Source organism: Scyliorhinus torazame, chromosome 8 (assembly GCF_047496885.1).
Source record: "Scyliorhinus torazame isolate Kashiwa2021f chromosome 8, sScyTor2.1, whole genome shotgun sequence".
Lineage (NCBI taxonomy): Eukaryota > Metazoa > Chordata > Chondrichthyes > Carcharhiniformes > Scyliorhinidae > Scyliorhinus > Scyliorhinus torazame.
In genome coordinates this window covers 25,323,785-25,347,993 of record NC_092714.1, presented here as the reverse complement: position 1 = coordinate 25,347,993, position 24,209 = coordinate 25,323,785, and the positions used below count along the sequence as shown (strand labels likewise).

The following is a 24,209-nucleotide window of genomic DNA, read 5'->3' as shown; positions in this document are numbered from 1 at the left end:
AAGGATGGGCGTCAAACACTGGTCTCATCAGTGTCACCCTCATCCCATGAAAGGACAAAGAAAAAAATGATTCCAGTTCTCCCTGTAACCCAATTATATGGCTATAGGCGAGGCGGGGAGTGTCATGAGATGCATGTGGGGCATCACAGTTGTACAGACCAGGAGGTCTTTCCCTGCCTATCGCTTTCTTGTATTCGTAAATAGGCAACACATCACTGCATTTGGTGGATTACTTGGTTATGCAACTATTTTATTTTCTGTCAACACTGTGGTCGCTAAATGAGCATAGGACTAGGTCACTGACCCCATCCAGCCTGCTCCTCCAGTCAATTGCATCATGGCTGATCTTTACCTCAACCCCACGTACCTGTTTTAATCCTTGATATTATTACCTGATAATAATCTCAATCTTGACAGCTTCAACTGACCCAGCATCCACAGCCTTTTGGGGAAGGGGAGCGTTTAAGATTTGTGCGTGTGTGAAAAAAGTGTTTTGCGATTTCACGACTAGATGGCCCATCTCGTGGTCTCCCCATACGTCAAGCTGCACAGTTCAAGTGAACTTCCCAAAGGCATTTGGTCAAAGTTATATGCAAGAGTGGTTTAGTTCAAATTAAAGCTCGCGGAATAAAACACCTGGTGAAGAGATGGGTTTGTGAAAGGAAATCAGGATTAACTAACATGATTTAAGTTTTTTGATGAGGTAAAGATCTTTGATTAGTGTAATGTGGTATAATCGGATTTTCAAAAGGCATTTAATAAAGTGTCACATAACAAGCTTGTCAGCAAAGCTAAAGCCCTATGGAATAACAGGAATATTGGCAGCATGGATGCAAGTTTAGGGAGCATAGAATCCCCACAGTGCAGAAGGAGGCCATTCAGCCCATCGAGTCTGCACCGACCCTCTGAATGAGCACCCCACCTCGGCCCACTCCCCCACCCTATCTCCGCAACCCCACCCAACCTGCACAACATTCCCGGACAATAAGGGGCAATATTTTAAATAATGGCCAATCCACCAACCCTAATAATAATAATCTTTATTGTCACAAGTAGGCTTACATTAACACTGCAATGAAGTTACTGTGAAAAGCCCCTAGTCATCACATTCCGGCACCTGTTCGGGTACACAGAGGGAGAATTCACCTACCAAGCACTTCTTTCAGGACTTGTGGGAGGAAACCGGAGCACTGGCTGAAAGCCCGCGCAGACATGGGGAGAATGTGCAGACTCCGCACAGACAGTGACCCAAACCTGGACCTTGGCGCTGTGAAGCAATGGTGCTAGCCACTGTGCTACCGTGCCATCCTAACAGTCCATGAAGCCTTAATCCGTACTCCAAATCCACAGCAATGTGGTTGACTGCAAAATAGCCTCGCAAGGCCAACAAATGCTGGCTAACCAGTGATACGTACATCCCATGAATAAAAAAATGTAGATTTGAATCAATTAGATTTTTGCTATCCAAGGGTATACAAGAATGGGGCAGAGGTATTTGCTGTCATAAGGAAAAAGGTCAGTCACAAGCTCGATGGACGGCAAAGTGGCACAATGGTTAGCACTCCTGGCACACCGTGCCGGGGACCCAGGTTCAAGTCCGGCCTTGGGTGGTTGGCTGTATAGAGTTTGTACTTTATTTCCGTATCTGTGTGGGCTTCTCTCGGGTGCTCTAGTTTCCTGCCACAGTCCAAAAATGTGCAGCCGAGGTGGATTGGCCATGCTAAATTGCCCCTTAGGTGTCCAAAGATATGCCCATTAGTTGGATTGACCACGCTAAATTTCCACTTAGCTGTCCAAAGTTGTGCAGATTAGATGGGGTTACGGGGATAGGGTAGGGGACCTGACGTGGGTAGGGTGCTCTTTCAGAGGGTTGGTGCAGACTCGATGGGCCGAACGGCTGACTTTCGCACTGTAGGAATTCTATGGCTGTATGGAAAGAAGAAACAGACCAACAGGGAGGTGTGTCTACTCCTGTTCCAGTGGACAACAGTATTCAGCCAATTGAGCCAGATGTGCCATCTCTTTGAAACAACTGCGCAGGTAACCCATTCCCCCACAGCCCAGTAAAACCTTTCCCCTTCCAAGTTCAAATCCAATTCCTTTTTGAAATCAATTATTTAATCTGCTGCCATCATCACCCACTCAGACAGTTCATAACCTGTTGTGTTAAAACAACAAGTCTCCTCATGTCTTACCTTAAATCTGGCTCCTTCAGTTACCCACTATTCTGTCACCGGGAACAGTTTCTCCTCATTTAACCGGCCACCACAATTCTTGATTTTGAAAACATCAATTCAATTTTCCCCTTCACCGTCTCGGAGAACAATTGCTAAATCCTCTACTCCCGACAAGTAACTGAAGTCAGCACCTCTCTGATAAATCACCTCTGCACCCCTTACAGGAACCTGACCTCCTTCCTGAAGTACAATTCCCCCAATTGGAAACAAGAGCTGGGGCCTCGAGTCTTGTATAAAGGTTGGGCATTGTTGTGTTAGGTACACTGGTCTAACACTGGCTGCAACTGGATGCAGCTTAGATCAGAAAGATACTCCAGACCTTGATGTTAGTTCAATCAGATTTATTGAACTAATAGCACAGTTTTCTGTGAGTTTGACTCTCTGCTAACTTAAGTATGGTTACAGTCTGACTGAACCAGACTAGCTCTTAGCCACGTGGTGGAAGTGTGAGATTGTAACAACACCCTTGACTGACTCTCTAGATGTTCATCAGTGGAAAGAGGCGGAGTTTGAGTGCCTCGTGTCTTTTATAGTCAGATCCCACCCGAGTGTCCTGCCTGCTTATTGATCATGTCCTGTTCTGTGTGTTCATTAGCTGCCTGTCTGTATATCATTATCTGCATATCATGACAGTCTGTTGACAGAGTCAAAGATCCTACACATTTTCTTTTAAAACAGCCTGTGCTGCTGCATTCAAACACTTTGTAGTTACCCCCCCCCCCCCCCCCCCCCCCAACCCTCTATGTTCCTCCAGTCCTTTTAAAAAAAAATTGTATAAATTATTTTGGTTACCCTTCTTTCGCTAACATAATCAAATTCTTTTCATCATTTTAGAAAGCCCCAATTTGATCATCCTCTTTCTAAACTCGAGGGGGGGCGGGGAAGGGGGCGGTGTAGGAAATTGACTTACTGATTAAAATCAGATTGCTCAAGTTGCCAGAATTAGATCAGCTCAGAGACTTGGCTCCAGGAGGTTACAGGAATAGGGAGGGGCCAGGCCATGGAGATTTGTAAACAAGAATTGGAATTTTAAAAATCAAGTTGTTGCTTAACCGGGAAACAAATATAGTTGTTTTTTTTTTAAACACCCTCAGGGCATGTCACAGAATTGTAATTGAAGAAAAATTGACATTGTGCTAAAAGGAGGAGAAAATGGAAGGTTGGCTTATTGTTAGGTCAAGTGGTAGGTTTGAAAGACCTTGGCGGGATTCTCCCAGAGTGTCCACGCCGTCGTAAATGCCATCGCATTTTACGACGGCGTGAACGGGCCGTTTCCAGGACTAATTCTGGCCTCTACAGGGGGCTAGCACGGCACTGGAGCGGTTCACACCACTGGGCGCTGCGGGACCCGCACATGCGCAGTGGCGGCCTTCAATGCGCCGGCCCCGACGCAACATGGCGTAGGAAAGGAGTCCACCAGCCAGAGAGGCCGGCCCGCCGATCGGTGGGCCCCGATCACGGGCCAGGCCGCATCGGAGGCCACCCCCCCCCCCGGGGTCGGAGTCCCCCTCCACCCCCACAGGCCGCCCCGCCCGACCCTTCCACGCTGAGTTCCCGCCGTTGAGAGCAGGTGTGGCCGGCGCCGGCAGGACTCAGCATTTCCACGACGGCCGCTCGGCCCATCCCGGGCGTAGAGCGGCCCGCGACCGGCGCTAAGCACACCCGCGCCGATTGTCCGCTCTGCAGAGAATCGCGTGCCAGCGTCGGGACGGCGTGGCCCGGTCGCGGGGATTCTCCACCCGGCCCAGGGTTGTGAGAATCCTGCCCCATCTGCTGGTGAGGCCGACAGGTGGTGACCTAATTTTCCGTACGGGGGTGGGGGGGTTGTAATCATTATTTTTGAAATTATCACAGAATCCCTACAGTGAAGGAGGCCATTCGGCCCCTTGCGTCTGCAACAACCCTCTGAAAGAGCACTCTATCTAGGCCCACACCCACAACATATCTCCGCAACCCAATAACTCCCCCTATCCTTTTGGACACGGAGGGGCAATCCTTGTGAGTCTAATCAAGATTATTATGATAGCATGTCCAATCTACCTGACCTGCACGTCTTTGGACTGTGGGATGAAGCCGGTGTACCCGGAGGAAACCCACACAGACACGGGGAGAAAGTGCAGACTCCTCACAGACAGTTACCCGAGGCCAGAGTCGAACCCCGATCCCTGGCGCTGAGAGGCAGCAGTGCTAACCACTGGGACGCCTTGCCGCCCATTGGGTAGTTGAAATTGATAGTTCTGTGATGTAGACACATATAGGTGGCCCACACACTGGGCGGCACGGTAGCACCGTGGTTAGCACTGTTGCTTCACAGCGCCAGGGACCCCGGTTCGATACCCGGCTCAGGTCACTGTCTGTACAGAGTCTGCACGTTCTCCCTCTGTCTGCGTAGGTTTCCTCAAGGTGCTCCGGTTTCCTCCCACAAGTTAGGCGAATTGGTCATTCTGAATTCTCCCTCTATGTACCCGAACAGGTTCTGAAATGTGGCGACTAGGGGATTTTCACAGTAACTTAATTGCAGTGTTAATGTAAGCCTACTTCTGACACTAATAAATATTATTATTATATAGGAACATATATGTCCTATAACCTGGCTGTACATTCAGGATAGTGCGATCAAAGTGAACTGGGAGAGTTACTGTAATGCATCGCCTAAGGTGGTGCATGCCTCAGTGCTGGAGGAGAGGCTTGAGATGGGACACGGGTAGAAGTGCCCGATCTCCTTCCAATTGAGGCACAGGGATTCTCTCAGCCCGGGGCCGGGCCAGGGAATCGGCGGGACCAGCGCAAATCGGCCAAGCCTCCCCGACGCAATTCTCCGCAGAGTGGAGAACCGGCGCCATTGGCGCCGGCTGGGTGCCGCTCGACGGGCCCCCCCCCGGCGATTCTCCACCCGGGATGGGCCGAGCAGCCATAACAGAAAAGCAGAGTCTCGCCGGCACCATTCTAACCTGCTCTTAGCCGGCGGGACCTCGGTGCGGATTGGTCCAGGGGCGGCCTGTGGGGTGGGGGGGGGGGGGGGGGTTCGACCCTGGGGGGGGGGCCTCCGTTGAGGCCTGGCCCGCGATCGGGGCCCACCAATCGGCGGGCCGGGTGCCTCTCTCGGGATGGGGGCTTCCTTTCTTCCGCGCCGGCCCCTTTTAACCTTACGCCATAATGCGTCGGGGCCAACGCGGAGAAGGGAGCCACTGCGATGCGCGCGTTGGCGCCGGTGCCACTGTGCATGCGTGGACCCCACGGCACCCAGTTGACGCCAGGATCAGCAGCTGGAGCGGTGGTTGTGCGTTTTACGACGGCGTGAACGTACAGGGGGCCAGCATGGCGCTGGAGCGGTTCCCGGCACGAACTGTGAGCCGCGGGATCCACGCATGCGCAGTTGCGCCTTCGCCAATGAGGACATGCACAGTGGCGCAGTGGCCTCCATCAACACGCCGAACCCGACGCAATACGGCGCAGGGTTACAGGGGCCGGCGCGTAGGAAAGGAGGCCCCCAGCCACAGAGGCCGGCTCGCCGATCGGTGGGTCCCGATCGCGGGCCAGGCCACATTGGAGGCCCCCTCCGGGGTCGCCCCACCCTTCCCTCCCCCCCTTCCCCCCCTTCCCCCCCCACAGGCTGCCACCCGATCCTTACACGCGAGGTCCCGCCGCCCCAGAGCAGGTTAGGGTCGGCTCTTTTCCTACGGCCGCTCGGCCCATCCGGGCCGGAGAATCGTCAGGCCGGCCGCATAGAGCGGCCCGCGACGGGCGCCGCGCCAACCACGCCGGTGCCAATGGCGCCGATTCACCGCACTGCGGCGACGGGGCGGCGTGGCCCATTTGTGGGGATTCTCCGGTGCGGGGCTAGGAGAATCCCGCCCCATATGTAAAGGGCACCTGAACAGCCTGCACTATTCCGTCCACCCAAACACGCTAAGTCTTCCTCCCTCCCTTGGATCATCCTCCATGCAACTAGCACAACCACCACTCAGCTGGAATCTGCCCAAAGAGGACAACCCAGCAGCAACTCGCCATTAATCGTGGAAGAAATCTACCTCCCCGGTGAACGCTACTCTTGCACAATTCCTCGCTGAGGGGGGAATTTAATTTGGGGGGAGGACCCTAATTCCAGTGAGTTGGCCTTTTAATGAGCATCCATGACGCGCTAATGGATGCAAACGAGCTTCTCGACATGTTGAGGGTGCAGCCTGACCAGTCTTTAACCCCCATTTAAAATCCTGAGAGCATAATTGCTAAAGTCCAACCGGTCGGCAATCTGACTTAACCAAGTTAAGTTCGCCTGCCCGTCAATCTTCCTGCTGCGGGAGGGAACAAGCGATGTCACCCACAAAACTAATAAGGAAAGGCATTTATATAACGTTACATGATTTGGGACATCCCAAAGCACTTTATAGCCAATTAAGTGCTTTTTGAAGTGTGGTTCCTGGTTCAATGTTAAAAAACACAAGTCAATATGCACACAAGTTCCCACAAATAATAATGTGATAATAACCAGATAATCTGCTTTAAATCTGTTGATAATCTCTGCAATATCTACCAAAATTTCCCTCACTAACTTATGTTGCCCCCATCGAGACTTGCCCTCATTCAGGTCTTTGTTACCTCTCCTGGACTCCAACACAACACTGGCTCATCTCCCACATTTTACCCTCTTAAACCCGATGTCACCCAAAGTTATGTTCCCCGTATCTTAACTCGCACCAAATCCTGTTCCCCTATCACGCCCCTGTGCTCTCCGACCTACATTGGATCCAAGACAAGCAATGTTGTGATTTAAAAATTCTCATCCTTCTTTGCAAATCCCTCCATGGCTTCACCCTTCGCTATCTCCACTATCTTCTCCTGCCCAACAACCAGTGGGTTATCTTCTGGCCTCTTGCACATTCCCAGATATAATTGGTCCACCGTGGCGGTTGTGCCTTCAGTTAAGCAGGCCCCAAGCTCTCCCTCTCCCTTCCTACTTCTTTCCTCCTTTAACACACTTCTTAGAACCTGCCATTTGGACCAAGTCTTTGGTCAGCTGACCTAATAACTCCATGTAGCTCGGTGCCATACTTTGCAATGCCCATGTGAAGTGCCTTCGGACATTTCATTAGCATTTAAAATGTATAGAAACAAAACGTTGCATCTACTTTAAGTACTGCCAGCCATCCAGCACTTCCTCTGTATCTTTTTACCTCATCCAGTATTTAAGAAACTTCCACATTTAGCTTTGGCAAAGTCCTCTTTCTTTGTAAACGTTGATGCAAAATATTTGTTTTGTGCATCAACCGGGCCCTCCGCTGCCACCTGATCTCCATTTTTGTCCAGTTAACGCATATGTGGGACCAAACCCTCGGCCTTGGGATCATTAGCATCTCAATCTGAAATACTGAGTTAGCCATCCTTTCCTGTCTCCAGCACAATTTGCACCGAGCAGCTAGATGTTGGAGGGGCTGATCAAATGCTTGAGCAAATTGTAAAGAAGCTTCTTCAGTGGAGCAGCGAGAAGTTTAAGGAAATGAATTACAGAGCAAAGGGCCTGGGCAGCTTAATATTACAACAATGGAAATCAGGGCCATAGGGCAGGCCCCAAGTTCCACAAAATTGAGAAGTTCCTGAGAAATGTTAACTCTTTTCCTTGAGGCTCTCAACATGCAGATTTTTTTTCAAATCCTTCACCACTCCCTATAGAATCTATAGAATACCTGCACTGTAAAGGAGGTCAGTTGGCCCATCCTGTCTGCACCGACCCTCCAAAAGCACACCTTACCTAGCCCCACTACCCTGTAACTGCACAACCCCACCCAACCTGAACATCTTTGGACCGGGGGGGGAATCCGGAGCACCTGGAGGAAACCCACACCGACACAGGGAGAACAGCACGGTAGCATTGTGGATAGCACAATTGCTTCACAGCTCCAGGGTTCCAGGTTCGATTCCGGCTTGGGTCACTGTCTGTGCGGAGTCTGCACATCCTCCCCGTGTGTGCGTGGGTTTCCTCCGGGTGCTCCGGTTTCCTCCCACAGTCCAAAGATGTGCAGGTTAGGTGGACTGGCAGTGATAAATTGCCCTTAGTGTCCGGAATTGCCCTTAGTGTTGGGTGGGGTTGCTGGGTTATGGGGATAGGGTAGAGGTGTTGACCTTGGGTAGGGTGCTCTTTCCAAGAGCCAGTGCAGACTCGATGGGCCGAATGGCCTCCTTCTGCACTGTAAATTCTATGAAACGTGCGAACTCCGCACAGACAGTCGTCCAAGGCTGCAATCGAACCCGGGTCCCAAATGCTGCGAGGCAGCAGTGCTAACCACTGTGCCGCCGTGCCACCCCATTCTCTGTAACCTGCTCCAGCCCGTCAAGATCTCTGTGCTCATCCAATTCTGGCCTCTTGAGCATTCCGGATTTCCATTTATCCACATGGACGGCCATGCATTCAGCTGCCTGTCGGTCCAGCCCTGGAATTCTCGCCCTGAAAATTGCTGAATCACAAGACTCTGGGTTCAGGTGCCACTCCAGAATTTGAACAAATCTGCTGCTGGGTTTGCTACACGAGGGTGACGTTTCTGAAAGTGCTTCATGGACTGTGGAGCATTTTGAGAGATCCGATGGTCGCGTAACCAGTTGAGCTTTAAGGGCTCAGCTTTCTGCCCTGCTCACATACGTTGTTTAAAATTACAGTCTGATTAGCAGAATGGAGCGCTTGCTGACCGTCAGCTTAACTCTTTATAGTGACCAGACACCAGGCTTCAAATAGGTTCCACTTGTGGGACTGACCCACACAGGCAAAGCAAACAAAGAACCTGCAGAAAACCCGCACAATTCTCACCATTTCTTCCACAACAGTCCTGGAACAGATTGACGTAAAAACCCAACTGGTTCACGAATGACCTTTAGGGGTCAAAGTTTAACAGTCCTTAACCGGTTTAGTCTGTGCTCCAGAGACAAACACGATTGGTTCATTGCAGCGTTTGAAGGGGCCCAGGATGCTCCTCAGTGCCTTCAAACCACTACGAAGAACAACCACCTTCACGAAGATGGTCCACCATCTCCCCAGGGTAACTAGGAGAATGTGCAATAACTATCTGACAGTTACACCCTGATCTAATAAACAACTCGCTGCCCTGGGCCAGATTTTAAATCATTTCCTTAAAGCTAATGGCAAAAGGAAACTTCCATTCCACCAGTCCGAGTCGGCGTTGAATGCAGAGGTGGAAGGATAATATTCACGTTGCTCCGTTCTGGAGGAAGGTTCTGCTCATCCAATACCGGATGCCACCCAAGCAACCTGGCAAATCAGAGAGACTGGAGGGGTCCTGATGGTGGTGGTCAGGTCACACGAGGGATCATCAGTGCAAACGTGGAACCCAGTGGTATTTTCCGATGGTGCTGCTAAGGGGCAGCATGCGGATGAGAAATAGGAAGGTGAGGTGTCAAAGAAATATTCTTACAGGATTCCAGAGGTAATGGTGTGGGAGCGGAAACCACGGAAGGTGAATCTCTGGCTGTGACTGAATAATATTGGAATCAGGTGAGTGCAGTGCTGCCCAAATGAATGACTGTGGAGAGGTGCTGAGGAGGGCGCTGTGGCTATCCAGGCTAAAGACTACCGACAGGTTGAGAAGGATGAAGGAGGATAGTTTCTCATTGTCACAAACACATAGTAAAGTTACAGGTTACATCATAGAATCCCTACAGTGCAGAAGGAAGCCACTCGGCCATTGAGTTTGCACCGACCCTTCGAAAAAGCACTCTGCCCATTCTCGCTTCCTCGTCCACCCCACCCTATCCCCGTAACCCCATAACCTAACCTGCATATCCCTGGACTCTTAAGGGGCAATTTAGCATGGCCAATCCACCTAACCCACACATCTTTGGACTGTGGGAGGAAACCGGAGCAACCGGAGGAAACCCACGCAGACACGGGGAGAACGTGCAGACTCCACACAGAAAGTGGCCCAAGATCGGAATCGAACCTGGGTCCCTGGTGCTCCCAAGAGCCATTTCAGTAGCATAAGCTTCTGATCAGGTGACCATAAGACCATAAAGATAAACTATTTTCACTGTTTGGAGATTCTAAAACGAGGGGGCATAGTCTATAAATTAGGGCAGAACCGTTCAGGAGAGATGTTAGGAAGCACTTCTTCACTCAAAGGGTGGTAGAGGTTCGGAACTCACTCCCACAAACAGCAAGTTGAAGCTGGATCAGTTGTTAATTTTAAATCTCAGATAAATAGATTCGTGTTAAGGAAAGATATTAAGGCATTTGGGCCAAAGGCAGGTACATGGGAGTTACGTCACAGATCAGCCATGAGCTCATTGAATGGCGGGACAGGCTCGAGGGGCTGAATGGCCCACTCCTGTTCCTATTAATGGAACGTTGAACTCTTGAGACACCTAAATAAGCAGCTGCCTGAGCTGGTCTCACCGCCGGCAAGTGTGCCCTTGGGATCCCCACTTGGTCCCAATGATTCTCCTTGCACGTAAATGCAAGTCTATATTTTCTTCCTTGTAAGCCTCTCGGTCCCTTTAACACTCCTTAAAACCCAACTCTTGGACCTGTCCTTATATTTCCTCACATGTCTCTTGGACAAAGTTTTGTTTGAAAACATTCCTGTGAAGCACCTCGGGGTGAAGTATAAAGATGCAAAATAAACTTCAAGTTGCTGCTGAATGTCTAGCTTTCACTGCTCCAGAGGGGGAGGATGGTGCATGTCGTGTGTGAGTGTGGGGGGCTCTCCATTTCACTTGTCAAAATACTGGTGCAGAAGCAGCAATGTAAATGTGCTGTTAATCACTTCAGTCTCGCACCGACCATAGTTAGCTGCACTTCAATCTGTTATCTATAAATTAATCAACTGGAATCTACTCAAGTAAGGTTGAGGCAAATACATGTCAATGGGATACTTTGTTTAATGCCTGCCTGTGGCCCGAGGGGGAGGCCGGCTCACCCCAGGCTGCAAGCCTATTGGAACCAGAACCCACACAACCAGAGGAACAATGAAAAGGAATGATCAGCAAAACAGGCTGACAGGGGAAGAGTTCATTGGAAATCATCACCATCTCAAAAGATCAAGTGTTCTAAAGGCCTGGTGCAATATAGCAACAACTTTCATTGACATGGCGGCACAGTGGTTAGCACTGCTGCCTCACAACGCCAGGGACCCGGGTTCAATTCCGGCCTCGGGTGACTGTGTGGAGTCACGAAAGGTCATTGGCAAATAGGGTTAAGGAAAATGCCAAGGCTTTTTACACATGCATAAAAAGCAAGAGGCTAGCCAGGGAAAGGGTTGGCCCACTGAAGGATAGGCAAAGGAATCTATGTGTAGAGCTAGAGGAAATGGGCGAAGTACTAAATGAATACTTTGCATCAGTATTCACCAAAGAGAAGGAATTGGTGGATGTTGAGTCTGGAGAAGGGTGTGTAGATAGCCTGGGTCACATTGAGATCCAAAAAGACGAGGTGTTGGGCGTCTTGAAAAATATTAAGGTAGATAAGTCCCTAAGTCCCCAGGGCCGGATGGGATCTACCCCAGAATACTGAAGGAGGCTAGAGAGGAAATTGCTGAGGCCTTGACAGAAATCTTTGGATCCTCACTGTCTTCAGGTGATGTCCCGGAGGACTGGAGAATAGCCAATGTTGTTCCTTTGTTTAAGAAGGGTAGCAAGGATAATCCAGGGAACTACAGGCCGGTGAGCCTTATGTCAGTGGTAGGGAAATTACTGGTGAGAATTCTTCGAGACAGGATCTACTCCCATTTGGAAGCAAATGGACGTATTAGTGAGAGGCACCATGGTTTTGTGAAGGGGAATTCGTGTCTCACTAACTTGATAGAGTTTTTCGAAGAGGTCACAAAGATGATTGATGCAGGTAGGGCAGTGGATGTTGTCTATATGGACTTCAGTAAGGCCTTTGACAAGGTCCCTCATAGTAGACTGGTACAAAAGGTGAAGTCACACGGGATCAGGGGTGAGCTGGCAAGGTGGATACAGAACTGGCTAGGTCATAGAAGGCAGAGAGTAGCAATGGAAGGATGCTTTTCTCATTGGAGGGCTGTGACCAGTGGTGTTCCACAGGGATCAGTGCTGGGACCTTTGCTCTTTGTAGTATATATAAATGATTTGGAGGAAAATGTAACTGGTCTGATTAGTAAGTTTGCAGACGTCACAAAGGTTGGTGGAATTGTGGATAGCGATGAGGACTGTCAGAGGATACAGCAGGATTTAGATTGTTTGGAGATTTGGGCGGAGAGATGGCAGATGGAGTTTAATCCGGACAAATGTGAGTTAATGCATTTTGGAAGGTCTAATGCAGGTAGGGAATAAACGGTGAATGGTAGAACCCTCAAGAGTATTGAAAGTAAGAGAGATCTAGGTGTACAGGTCCACAGGTCACTGAAAGGGGCAACACAGGTGGAGAAGGTAGTCAAGAAGGCATACGGCATGCTTGCCTTCATTGGCCGGGGCATTGAGTGTAAGAATTGGCAAGTCGTGTTGCAGCTGTATAGAACCTTAGTTAGGCCACACTTGGAGGATAGTGTTCAATTCTGGTCGCCACACTACCAGAATGATGTGGAGGCTTTCGAGAGGGTGCAGAAGTGATTTACCAGGATGTTGCCTGGCATGGAGGGCATTAGCTATGAGGAGCGGTTGAATAAACTCGGTTTGTTCTCACTGGAATGACGGAGGTTGAGGGGCGACCTGATAGAGGTCTACAAAATTATGAGGGGCATAGCCAGAGTGGATAGTCAGAGGCTTTTCCCCAGGGTAGAGGGGTCAATTACTAGGGGGCATAGGTTTAAGGTGCGAGGGGCAAGGTTTAGAGGAGATGTACAAGGCAAGTTTTTTTTACACAGAGGGTAGTGGGTACCTGGAACTCGCTGCCGGAGGAGGTGGTGGAAGCAGGGACGATAGTGACATTTAAGGGGCATCTTGACAAATACATGAATAGGATGGGAATAGAGGGATCCGGACGCAGGAAGATTCTAGTTTAGACAGGCAGCATGGTCGGCACGGGTTGGAGGGCCGAAGGGCCTGTTCCTGTGCTGTACTTTTCTTTGTTCTTGGAGTCTGCACATTCCCCCCGTGTCTGCGTGGGTTTCCTTCGGGTGCTCCGGTTTCCTCCCACAGTCCAAAGATGTGCAGGTTAGGTGGATTGGCCATGATAAATTGCCCCTGAGTGTCCAAAAGATTAGGTGGTGGTTACTGGGTTACGGGGATAGGGTGGGGGCCTGATCCTAGGTAGGATGTTCTTTCAGAGGGTCGGTGCAGACTCGATGGGCCAAATGGCCTCCTTCTGCACTGTAGGGATTGAATGGCACTGTCAAAATCCCAAGTCACTTCACAGAAGCACAATCATATAAATGTTCATACCAGGTGTTAGAATAGGTGATCAAAACAGTTAGCTTTAGGGAGAGTCTTGGAGGAGGCAGTGAATTGGTGAGGCAGAGGGATTTAGAAATGGGAATTCCAGATTTTTAAGGCTTAGGCAGCATGGTCGCCCAATGATGGAGCAATTAAAATCCAGGGGCGGATTAGTCATTGCCGATGTACCGCCAGCCCAGTAATGAATACGTGTGTCGCCTTAAGACAGGACAGGATTAGGCTTGTCTGTCTCCACAGTTCTGGCTGACTACTTTGTCTGAGCTCGCACATGAAGGTTGCCAGCCGGGCTGGCTGAAACTCTATCCGAGTTAAGTGTCAGCACCTCGGGAAGAGATGAACTGCGGGGGATCCACTTTCAGACGTCAGGACAATCATGAGCGGGGACATTCATCGATGGGACCCTTCTTCCAATGTCATTCTGCAATACCTGCGGAAACTCAGGCCACATTCAACACGCAGCAGAATCAGCAATAAAATAAAACTGGCAAGGAAAGGGTTAAACTGAAATTCAAAATTCTGCGCTGCCTTTACATGCGCTATTCTCACAGATTGCTTCAGTCACAGCAGGTAATGATTTTGACTTTAAGAGCACATTATCAATACAGAGTTAAACAAACAATGTGCCCATAACGGACAGGATTTTTAGTCCTTAGCGCCGTGAAACAAGACCTAGGTCAGCAACTTACTTCTCATCTACATGGAGACTCGGAGGACACTTGATGGCCAACCATGTTTTCCAATTAACGTGACGAACTTTGTAAACTTGTCCAAAGCCACCGGATCCAATCTTTTCCCAGCTCACAAACTCATCCGAATCAAACGTTTTCAAGAGTCCCATTTTCCAGGAGGACTTCTCCTGTTTCTCCATAGTTTAAAAGATCCTTCCCCCCCACACGGCCCAAAAGTAGACTCCTTCTCCTCTCCTTCGAATGTTGTTGTTTCCGTGTGTCTCCCTCCTTTCCTTCTCTCAGCAATAGCTGCTGACAATCTGTCTGGTCAGGTGTTCAAGGTGTGTTCATTAACACAATGCTGACTTCACTTCCTGTTGCAGTTCTGAGGTTATCCACCCTTCAGGAATTTGCTGGTCTCTCCAATCTCTTTTAACCCCTCCCCCTCCAAGCTCCCAGCTCTGAACCCGCACAGAGTTCAGTGAAAACCATACTTACTCACTCAGCACTCCCAGTTGAATCACAGTCAGGCTTTCCCTGCAGGATCGAGGGGCCGTGTAACCCCACACCCCTAAAGACACACCCCATCGTCGAGCAGTCAGACACAGCAGAGACAGCAGGAAAGGATGGCTCATTGAGCTCCTTGTCCCGAAGGCCAAGGTTCAAATGCCAATCTGGTGCTAAATTTAATGGAGGCACTAAAGGCAAGCCAGCAAGAATAGAATAGAACATTACAGCGCAGTACAGGACCTTCGGCCCTCGATGTTGCGCCGACCTGTGAAACCACTCTAAAGCCCATCTACACTATTCCATTATCATCCATATGTCTATCCAATGACCATTTAAATGCCCTTAATGTTGGCGAGTCCACTACTGTTGCAGGCAGGGCATTCCACGTCCTTACTACTCTCTGAGTAAAGAACCTACCCCTGACATCTGTCCTATATCTATCTCCCCTCAATTTAAAGCTATGTCTCCTTGTGCTATCCATCACCATCTGAGGAAAAAGGCTCTCACTGTCCACCCTATCTAATCCTCTGATCATCTTGTATGCCTCTATTAAGCCACCTCTTAATCTCCTTCTCTCTAACGAAAACAGCCTCAAGTCCCTCAGCCTTTCCTCATAAGATCGTCCCTCCATACCAGGCAACATCCTGGTAAATCTCCTCTGCACCCTTTCCAATGCTTCCACATCCTTCCTATAATGCGGCGACCAGAACTGCACGCAATACTCCAAATGCGGCTGTACCAGAGTTTTGTACAGCTGCAACATGACCTCATGGCTCCGAAACTCAATCCCTCTACCAAATAAAAGCTAACGCACCGTACGCCTTCTTAACAACCCTCTCAACCTGGGTGGCAACTTTCAGGGATCTATGTACATGGACACCGAGATCTCTCTGCTCATCCACACTGCCAAGAATCTTACCATTAGCCCAGTACTCTGTATTCATGTTACTCCTTCCAAAATGAATCACCTCACACTTTTCTGCATTAAACTCCATTTGCCACTTCTCAGCCAAGCTCTGCAGCTTATCTATGTCCCTCTGTAACCTGCAACATCCTTCCGCACTGTCCACAACGCCACCGACTTTAGTGTCATCTGCAAATTTACTCACCCATCCTTTTACGTCCTCCTCCAGGTCATTTATAAAAATAACAAACAGCAGTGGCCCCAAAACAGATCCTTGTGGTACACCACTAGTAACTGAACTCCAGGCTGAACATTTCCCATCAACCACCACCCTCTGTCTTCTTACAGCTAGCCAATTTCTGATCCAAACTGCTAAATCACCCTGAATCCCATTCCACCGTATTTTCTGCAATAGCCTGCCGTAGGGAACCTTATCAAACGCTTTACTGAAATCCATATACACCACATCAACTGCCTTACCCTTGTCCACCTGTTTGGTCACCTTCTCAAAGAACTTAATAAGTTTTGTGAGGCACGACCTACCCTTCACAAAACCGTGTTGACTATCCCTAATCAAATTATTCCTTTCTAGATGATGATAAATCCTATCTCTTATAATCCTTTCCGAGATTTTGCCCACAACAGAAGTAAGGCTCACTGGTCTATAGTTACCGGGGTTGTCTCTACTCCCCTTCTTGAACAAGGGGACAACATTTGCTATCCTCCAGTCTTCTGGCACTATTCCTGTAGACAGTGACGACACAAAGATCAAAGCCAAAGGCTCTGCAATCTCCTCCCTAGCTTCCCAGAGAATCCTAGGGTAAATCCCATCCGGCCCAGGGGATTTATCTATTTTCACACTTTCAGAATTGCTAACACCTCCTCCTTATGAACCTCAATCCCGTCTACTCTAGTAGCCTGTATCTCAGTATTCTCCTCGACAACATTGTCTTTTTCCTGTGTGAATACTGACAAAAAATATTCATTTAACGCCTCTCCTATCTCCTCGGACTCGATGCACAACTTCCCACTCCTGTCCTTGACTGGCCCTACTCTTACCCTAGTCATTCTTTTATTCCTGACATATCTATAGAAAGCTTTAGGGTTTTCCTTATTCCTACCTGCCAAGGACTTCTCATGTCACCTCCTGGCTCTTCTTAGCCCTCTCTTTAGGTCCTTCCTGGCTAACTTGTAGCTCTCAAGCGCCCTAACTGAACCTTCACGTCTCACCTTTACACAAGCCTCCTTCTTCCTCTTGACAAGTGATTCAACTACTTTAGTAAACCACGGTTCCCTCGCTCGACCACTTCCTCCCTGCCTGACAGGTACAGACTTATCAAGGACACGCAGTAGCTGTTCCTTGAACAAACTCCACATTTCAATTGTGCCCATCCCCTGCAGTTTTCCTCTCCATCCGATGCATCCTAAGTCTTGCCTCATCGCATCATAATTGCCTTTCCCCCAGCTATAACTCTTGCCCTGCGGTATATACCTATCCCTTTCTATCGCTAAAGTAAACCTAACCGAATTGTGGTTACTATCACCAAAGTGCTTACCTACCTCCAAATCGAACACCTGGCCTGGTTCATTACCCAGTACAAAATCCAATGTGGCCTCACCCCTTGGTGGCCTATCTACATACTGTGTCAGGAAACCCTCCTGCACACATTGGACAAAAACTGACCCATCTAAAGTACTCGAACTATAGCGTTTCCAGTCAATATTTTGAAAGTTAAAGTCCCCCATAACAACTACTCTGTTACTTTCGCTCCTATCCAGAATCATCTTTGCAAAGCTTTCCTCTACATCTCTGGAACTTTTCGGAGGCCTATAGAAATCTCCCAACAGGGTGACCTCTCCTTTCCTGTTTCTAACCTCAGCCCATACTACCTCAGTAGACGAGTCCTCATCAAACATCCTTTCTGCCACCGTAATACTGTCCTTGACTAACAATGCCACCCCATCCCCTCTTTTACCACCTTCCCTGAGCTTACTGAAACATCTAAACACCGGAACCTGCAACAACCATTCCTGTCCCTGCTCTATCCATGTCTCCAAAATGGCCACAACATCGAAGTCCCAGGTACCAACCCATGCTGCAAGTTCACCCACCTTATTCCGGATGCTCCTGGCATTGACGTAGACACACATCAAACCACCTTCCTGCCTGCTGGTACACTTCTGTGACCATGAAATCTTACTCATGACCTCACTACTCTCAACCTCCAAGCTAGCGGCCTCCATGAACATTGCAGGGGTGAATGAGATGCCTACTCCCACAATGGCCACGTCATGAGTGCATTATCCCACACTGAAGGAAACACCAGCACCAGAAATGGAGGTGTACACTGGAGCTACAATTCAGGTTCCCATCCCCCTGCTGAATTAGTTTAAACCCTCCCGAAGAGCATTAGCAAATTTCCCCCCCCAGGATATTGGTACCCCTCTGGTTCAGGTGTAGAACATCCCGTTTGTAGAGGTCTCACCTACCCCAGCATGAGCCCCAATTATCCAGGTATCTGAATCCCTCCCTCCTGCACCATCTCTGTAGCCACGTGTTCAACTGTTCTCTCTCCCTATTTCTCATCTTGCTAGCACGTGGCACGGGTAACAACCCAGAGATAATAACTCTGTTTGTTCTAGCTCTAAGATTCCACTCTAGCTCCCTGAATACCAGCCTTACATCCCCATCCCTTTTCCTACCTATGTCATTGGTGCCTATGTGGACCACGACTTGGAACTGCTCCCCCTCCCCCTTAAGGATCTCGAAAACACGATCCGAGACATCACGAACCCTGGCACCTGGGAGGCAACACACCAACTGTGAGTCTCTCTCGTTCCCACAGAATCTCCTATCTGTCCGCCTGACTATGGAGTCCCGAATGACTAATGCTCTACTCCTCTCCCACCCTTCCCTTCTGAGCAACAGGGGCAGATTCTGTGCCGGAGACCTGTACCCCATGTCTTACCCCTGGTAAGTCGTCCCCCCCACCAGTATCCAAAGCGGTAAACATTGTTACTAAGGGGAACGACCACAGGGGATCCCTGTACTGACTGCTTCCTCCCAGCCCCTCTTACTGTCACCCATTTCTCTTCATTCTTCGGAGTAATTACATCCCTGAAGCTGAAGAGAATTGGCAAGACCGGGATTCATCTCCCTCTTAGGTGCCATGAATACAAGTCGCGACTAAATCCAAGACCAGAGAGTGGTGAAAATGTGGAACAGATGGGCCTGAATTTTTCAGCTGGTAGGAGCTCAATCCCTGCCACCCAGAAAGTCGGGAGGGAATGCATCCTTGCCAGCCCCACTAGGCCCGATGCCATTTGGGACTCTAATGAGAATTGATTGGCAGCAGGTAAGTCTTCCATCCTCGCTTGGAAGGAATTCCTGCCTTGGAGAACAGTCAGTCAATCAGATTGGCCGACGGCTCTCTGGCCCATCCAGACACAGATCTGCAGATGTGGATAGGAGCAGGCTGAGAGGAGGCCATCCCGAAGACATACATTGACCACAAACCTAGAGGCCAAATTACTTGTTTCTGCTCTGTCATTCCATTTAATTTAGAGGAGCCTTTTTACAGAAGATGCCTCCATTGTCAAGGGCAAGTGCACTTCACATACGGTAGCACGGTGGTTAGCACTGTTCCTTCACAGCGCCAGGGATCCGGTTTTGATACGTGGCTTGAGTCACTGCCTGTGCGGAGATTGAACGTTCGTCCCGTGTCTGCGTGGGTTTCCTCCGGCTGCTCCAGTTTCCTCCCACAAGTCCCGAAAGACGTGCTTGTTAGGTGAATTGGACATTCTGCATTCTCCCTCAGTGTACCCGAACAGGCGCCGGAGTGTGGCGACGAAGGGATCTTCACGGGAACTTCATTGCAGTGTTAATGTAAGCTTACATGTGGCACTAATGATGATTATTATTATTATGGGAAGCACGTGGCACTGTGGTTAGCACTGGGACTACGTCATTGAGGACCTGGGTTCGAATCCCGGCCCTGGGTCATTGTCCGTGTGGAGTTTGCACATTCTCCCTGAGTCTGCGTGGGTTTCACCCCACAGCCCAAAGATGTGCAGGTTAGGTGGGGTTGCCCACGCTAAATTGCTCTTTAATTGGAAAAAAAATAATTGGGTACTCTAAACAAAATTTTAATGATTATTATCATTAAAATGCTGATGTAGTTACATGTAAATATAGATCAAATAAAAATGCTATTGTAGTTACATAACGGAAATTTCTATCACTTACCTGATGGGAGCTTGGCATGTGCTGAATTAATCCATCTCAGCTGGAGGCCTTGCGGCGCACGGGTAGCACCCCGACATATGGCCCAGAAGCTCCGGGTTCAAGTCCAATACCCAGGCTTGTTGGCCATGGAAGGAACATTCATAACGTGATCCAACAGGCTGATAATCGGCTCGGGAATCTTTCCACCACTTACCCATTACTCCCCAAACTGTGTATGTGAAAATAGAATCCCTACAGTGCAGGAGGAGGCCATTCAGCCCATCAGGTCTGCACTGGCCCTCTGAAAGGGTATTCAATCTAGGCCCATTCCCCTTCCATATCCCTGTAACTCCACCTCACCTTCAGAAATTTGGACACTAAGGGCAATTTATCATGGCCAATCCACCTAACTTGCACATCTTTGGACTGTGGGAGGAAACCGGAGCACCCGGAGGAAACCCACGCAGACACGGGGAGAAAGCCCAGACTCCGCACAGATAGTAACCCAAAGCCGGAATTGACTTGAGTCCCTGGCGCTGTGAGGCAGCAGAGCTAACCACTGTACCATCGTGCCAAGATACATTAAAAACAAAATAGAGCTACCAAACAAGCTGTACTAGCAGTTGGGAACTTCAGTTGGGAAGGTGCAACCTGAGTTACAAAAATATCCTTCAAGGTTCTTGCTCCCGATGACTATCCTGTAGCTGCTGGGTCAATATTGGATAAGGTCAGGATTGGAGCCAAGGTTCATAGTCTAAACTGCATTTAGATATAGTGGAGATGATGCTAGATCCTGTGGAATGGAACTCAAGCAATAATTAGCAATAACGATTAGCATTCAAAAATCATAGAATCCCTATAGTGCAGAAGGAGGCCATTCGGCCCATTGAGTCTGCACCGACGTCGGAAATAGCACCCTACCCAGGCCCAATCCTCCATCCTGTCCTCGTAACCCCATCTAGGGGCAACTTAGCAAAGCCATCCACCTAACTTGCACATCTTTGGACTGTGGGCGGAAACTGGAGCACCCGGAGGAAACCCACGCAGGCACTGGCAGAATGTGCAAACTCTACCCGGCCACCCAAGGCTGGAATCAAACCCGGGTCCCTGGTGTTGTGAGGCAGTAGTGCTAACCACTGTGACACCGTGCTGCCCATGGCCTTCAACGTAACAAAATTTTGCAAATTACTTCACAGATGTGTAATCAATTAATGAGTACTGTCAAATCAGGGTTACATTACTAGGCTAGGACTAATGGTTCGGTCACAGGTTCAAATCCCACCACAGAAGTTGAAAAACTTAAATTATATTAGTTAAATGAATCTGGAATAAAAAGGTTGAGTGGAATTAGCCAGCCTTCCAACCAGGGCACCTCCCAGTCCTGCCAAAGTCCACCCTGGTCATGGGTGCCATGATTCTGTTCGGAAAACAAAGGTAGTTTTAAGGAATTTATGTTTGTAGTGATAAACATTAAAATTAAGGTATAGTTTTAGGTGTTTTTAACTTAATGGGCACGATCTATCGGCCTCGCCGCATCCAACTCAGGACGCGATGAGGCCAGTAAAGGAGATCGACGGGTCCAGATTTGCATATTCAGGTGAACAGTTAGGCTCACTTGAATATGCCTGTGCCGGATTTACTCAAAGGCGTGGGATCTAACGGCTTTGCCTTGGAGATGCTGAGCGGGCGCCGCACTGGTTTCCACAAATGTGGATCAGTTGTACTGGCTGATAGGGAGAAATCCCAGATTGGAGACCCCTGGATGGTTGGGCTCTGGGCGGGGAGGTACCTTGGTATCCCTGATGCCACCCAGGCCCAATGGCACTGCCAGTCTGGGGCAGTGCCAAGGTGTCCAGGCAGCACATTGCCTGTACCGGAATTGGGCCCAGGGATGCCCTGCCTTTATGAGGTGTGGTGCGGGTGTGTGCGTTTGGGGGGGGGGGGGGGGGGTGGGGGTGCGCGAGGACCCCCGAATTGGTATATTTTGTAGTGGGGGTTTCAGAGATCTGGGCACCATTTCCGATCTCTTCCTGCACTGGCGAGCTGAGCTCGTTATTGCAGGAAATGAGCCTAAGTGCGGCCACGGCAGGGCGTTCCCCCCCGTGTCCCGGAAAAGGAGCAGAGCCCCATTTAATCGCAGGGTCATTCTCGGTGCTGCAGGTGCCAGGAAACACCCGGCTAAACACACCCGAAATGGGACTGTGTTTTATTTCCATTAATTTGCCCCCATGTTTCTGTGTCTGGAAGGGTAAATCCTATAATTAGATTCATGCTTGTCAAATGTGCTTTTATGTATGTGTGTTGGTTACATTCCAACTGTGTTTCTATTGAGCTCAGAGAGTGCTGCAGCGCGAAGAATAAATAGTAGTGGCAGGGGCATTGCGTAGCAACCGCAGGCCACCTTCCTTTGTTTTTAGTTTTAACACAAGATCTCGGGAGGGAACATCTCATAGTTTCATAGAATTTACAGTGCCAGAAAAAAGACTGGACAGGACGAGAGCTGGGGAGATTCTTTTATTTTTTTAAATTCACCTCCTTTTTCACATTTTCTCCCAAATTTACACCCACCAACAATAAACAATAGTCAGTAACAAATATGTCAATTGCCATATCAATAACAACGATCCCATCCTCCCACCAAACCCCAAACATTAGCCCGCATTTTCACACAAACAAATGACAAAAAGGAATTAGGGATCACCCATAGTCGCCATTAACACACACCGACCCCTCCCCCCAACCCTCCCACCCACACGCCCCAACTAATGTTCGATGTTATCCAGTTCTTGAAAGTGCATAATGAATAATGCCCATGAATTGTAGAACCCCTCCATCCTTCCCCTCAGTTCAAACAAAACCTTCTCAAGAGTCAAGAATTCCAACAGGTCTCCCCGCCACGCCAGGGCACAGGGTGGAGAGGTTGCTCTCCAACCTATCAGGATCCGCCTTCGGGCGATCAACGAGGCGAAGGCTGCAACATCCGCCTCCGCATCCGTTTCCAACCCTGGCTGGTCCAACGCCCCGAATATGGCCACCCGAGGGCCTGGGTCCAGTTTCACGTACTCCAGAAACTTTAGAAATTACCCTAAAAACCTCCTTCCAGTAATCCACTAGCTTTGGACAGGACCAAAACATATGAAAGTGATTAGCACCCACTGCCCGCCACCCCCCCCCCCCCCCCCCCCCCCCCCCCCCCCCGCAACATTCACACGCATCTTCAACTCCTTCAAAGAATCGTCTCATCCTCGCCCTCGTGAGGTGTGCTCTGTATACCACCTTCAGCTGTATCAGCCCCAACCTCGCGCATGAGGTGGAGGCATTCACTCTCCGGAGCACCACGCACCAGACCCCCTCCTCTATAACCTCTCCCAACTCTTCCTCCCACTTTGCTTTGATCCCTTCCAATAGTGCCTTCTCCTTTTCCAAAATAGCTCCGTAAACCGCTGACACAACCTCCTTCTCCAGTCCCTCTGTCGTCAGCACCTCCTCCATCAATGTGGAGGCCGGCTCCACCAGGAAGCTCTGTATCTCCTTCCTGGGAAAATCTCGAACCTGCATGTACCTAAACATTTCCCTCTGCTCCAGCCCATACTTCGCTTCCAACTCCTTCAATCCTGCAAACCAACCCCTAAGAAACAAATCTTTTAGTGTCTTCTCCTCCCATTTCTGAAAATTTCCATCCCACCTCCCTGGCTTAAATCTGTGGTCCCCCCAAATCGGCATTTCCCTTGATCCTGCCCTCAACCCGAAGTGTTGGCGAAACTGCCTCCAAATTCTCAATGAGGCTATTATTACCGGACTCCCTGAGTATTTCCCCGGGGCAATCAGGAGCGGCGCTGTTGCTAGTGCTTTCAATCCCGACCCCCTGCACAAACTCTCCTCCATTCTGACCCACTGGGAATCAATCCCTCTGACCCAGCTCCGCACCTTCTCCACATTCGCCGCCCAGTAGAGTTTTTAAGCGACGTAATCTAATCGGAAAAGTGTACAAGGTAATACATTAGGTTCGGAAGACCCAAACCCCCTGCCTCCCTTCCCCTCTGTAACAGCACCTTTCTAACTCTGGCCACCTTCCCTCCCCATATGAACAAAGTAATCCTTCCCTCAATCAGGCATTGAAAAATAAACAGAAATCACGGCAACACGTTCATTTTAACCGCCTGTACCCGACCCGCCAGTGACAGAGGGAGACCATCCCACCTTGCCAGATCAGCTTTCACTCTCCCCACCAAACTAGAAATGTTGTACCTGCGGAGCCCCCCCCCCCCCCCAGGTACCTAAAGTGAGTCCCTGCCCTATGGAATGGCAGC

General features: G+C 49.5%; 1 protein-coding gene across 1 annotated transcript in view; it reads right to left on the bottom strand.

Annotated features, from left to right (window-relative positions):
* The window catches only part of ripk4 (receptor-interacting serine-threonine kinase 4), a 66,080-nt gene extending 51,483 nt beyond the window's left edge, over window positions 1–14,597 (bottom strand). Inside the window, exon 1 of the mRNA XM_072513186.1 lies at window positions 14,279–14,597. Within this exon, the coding sequence (XP_072369287.1) occupies window positions 14,279–14,460 (182 nt within the window). The 5' untranslated portion in view covers window positions 14,461–14,597. The remainder of the gene's footprint in view (window positions 1–14,278) is intronic.
* Window positions 14,598–24,209: the final 9,612 nt, after the last annotated feature.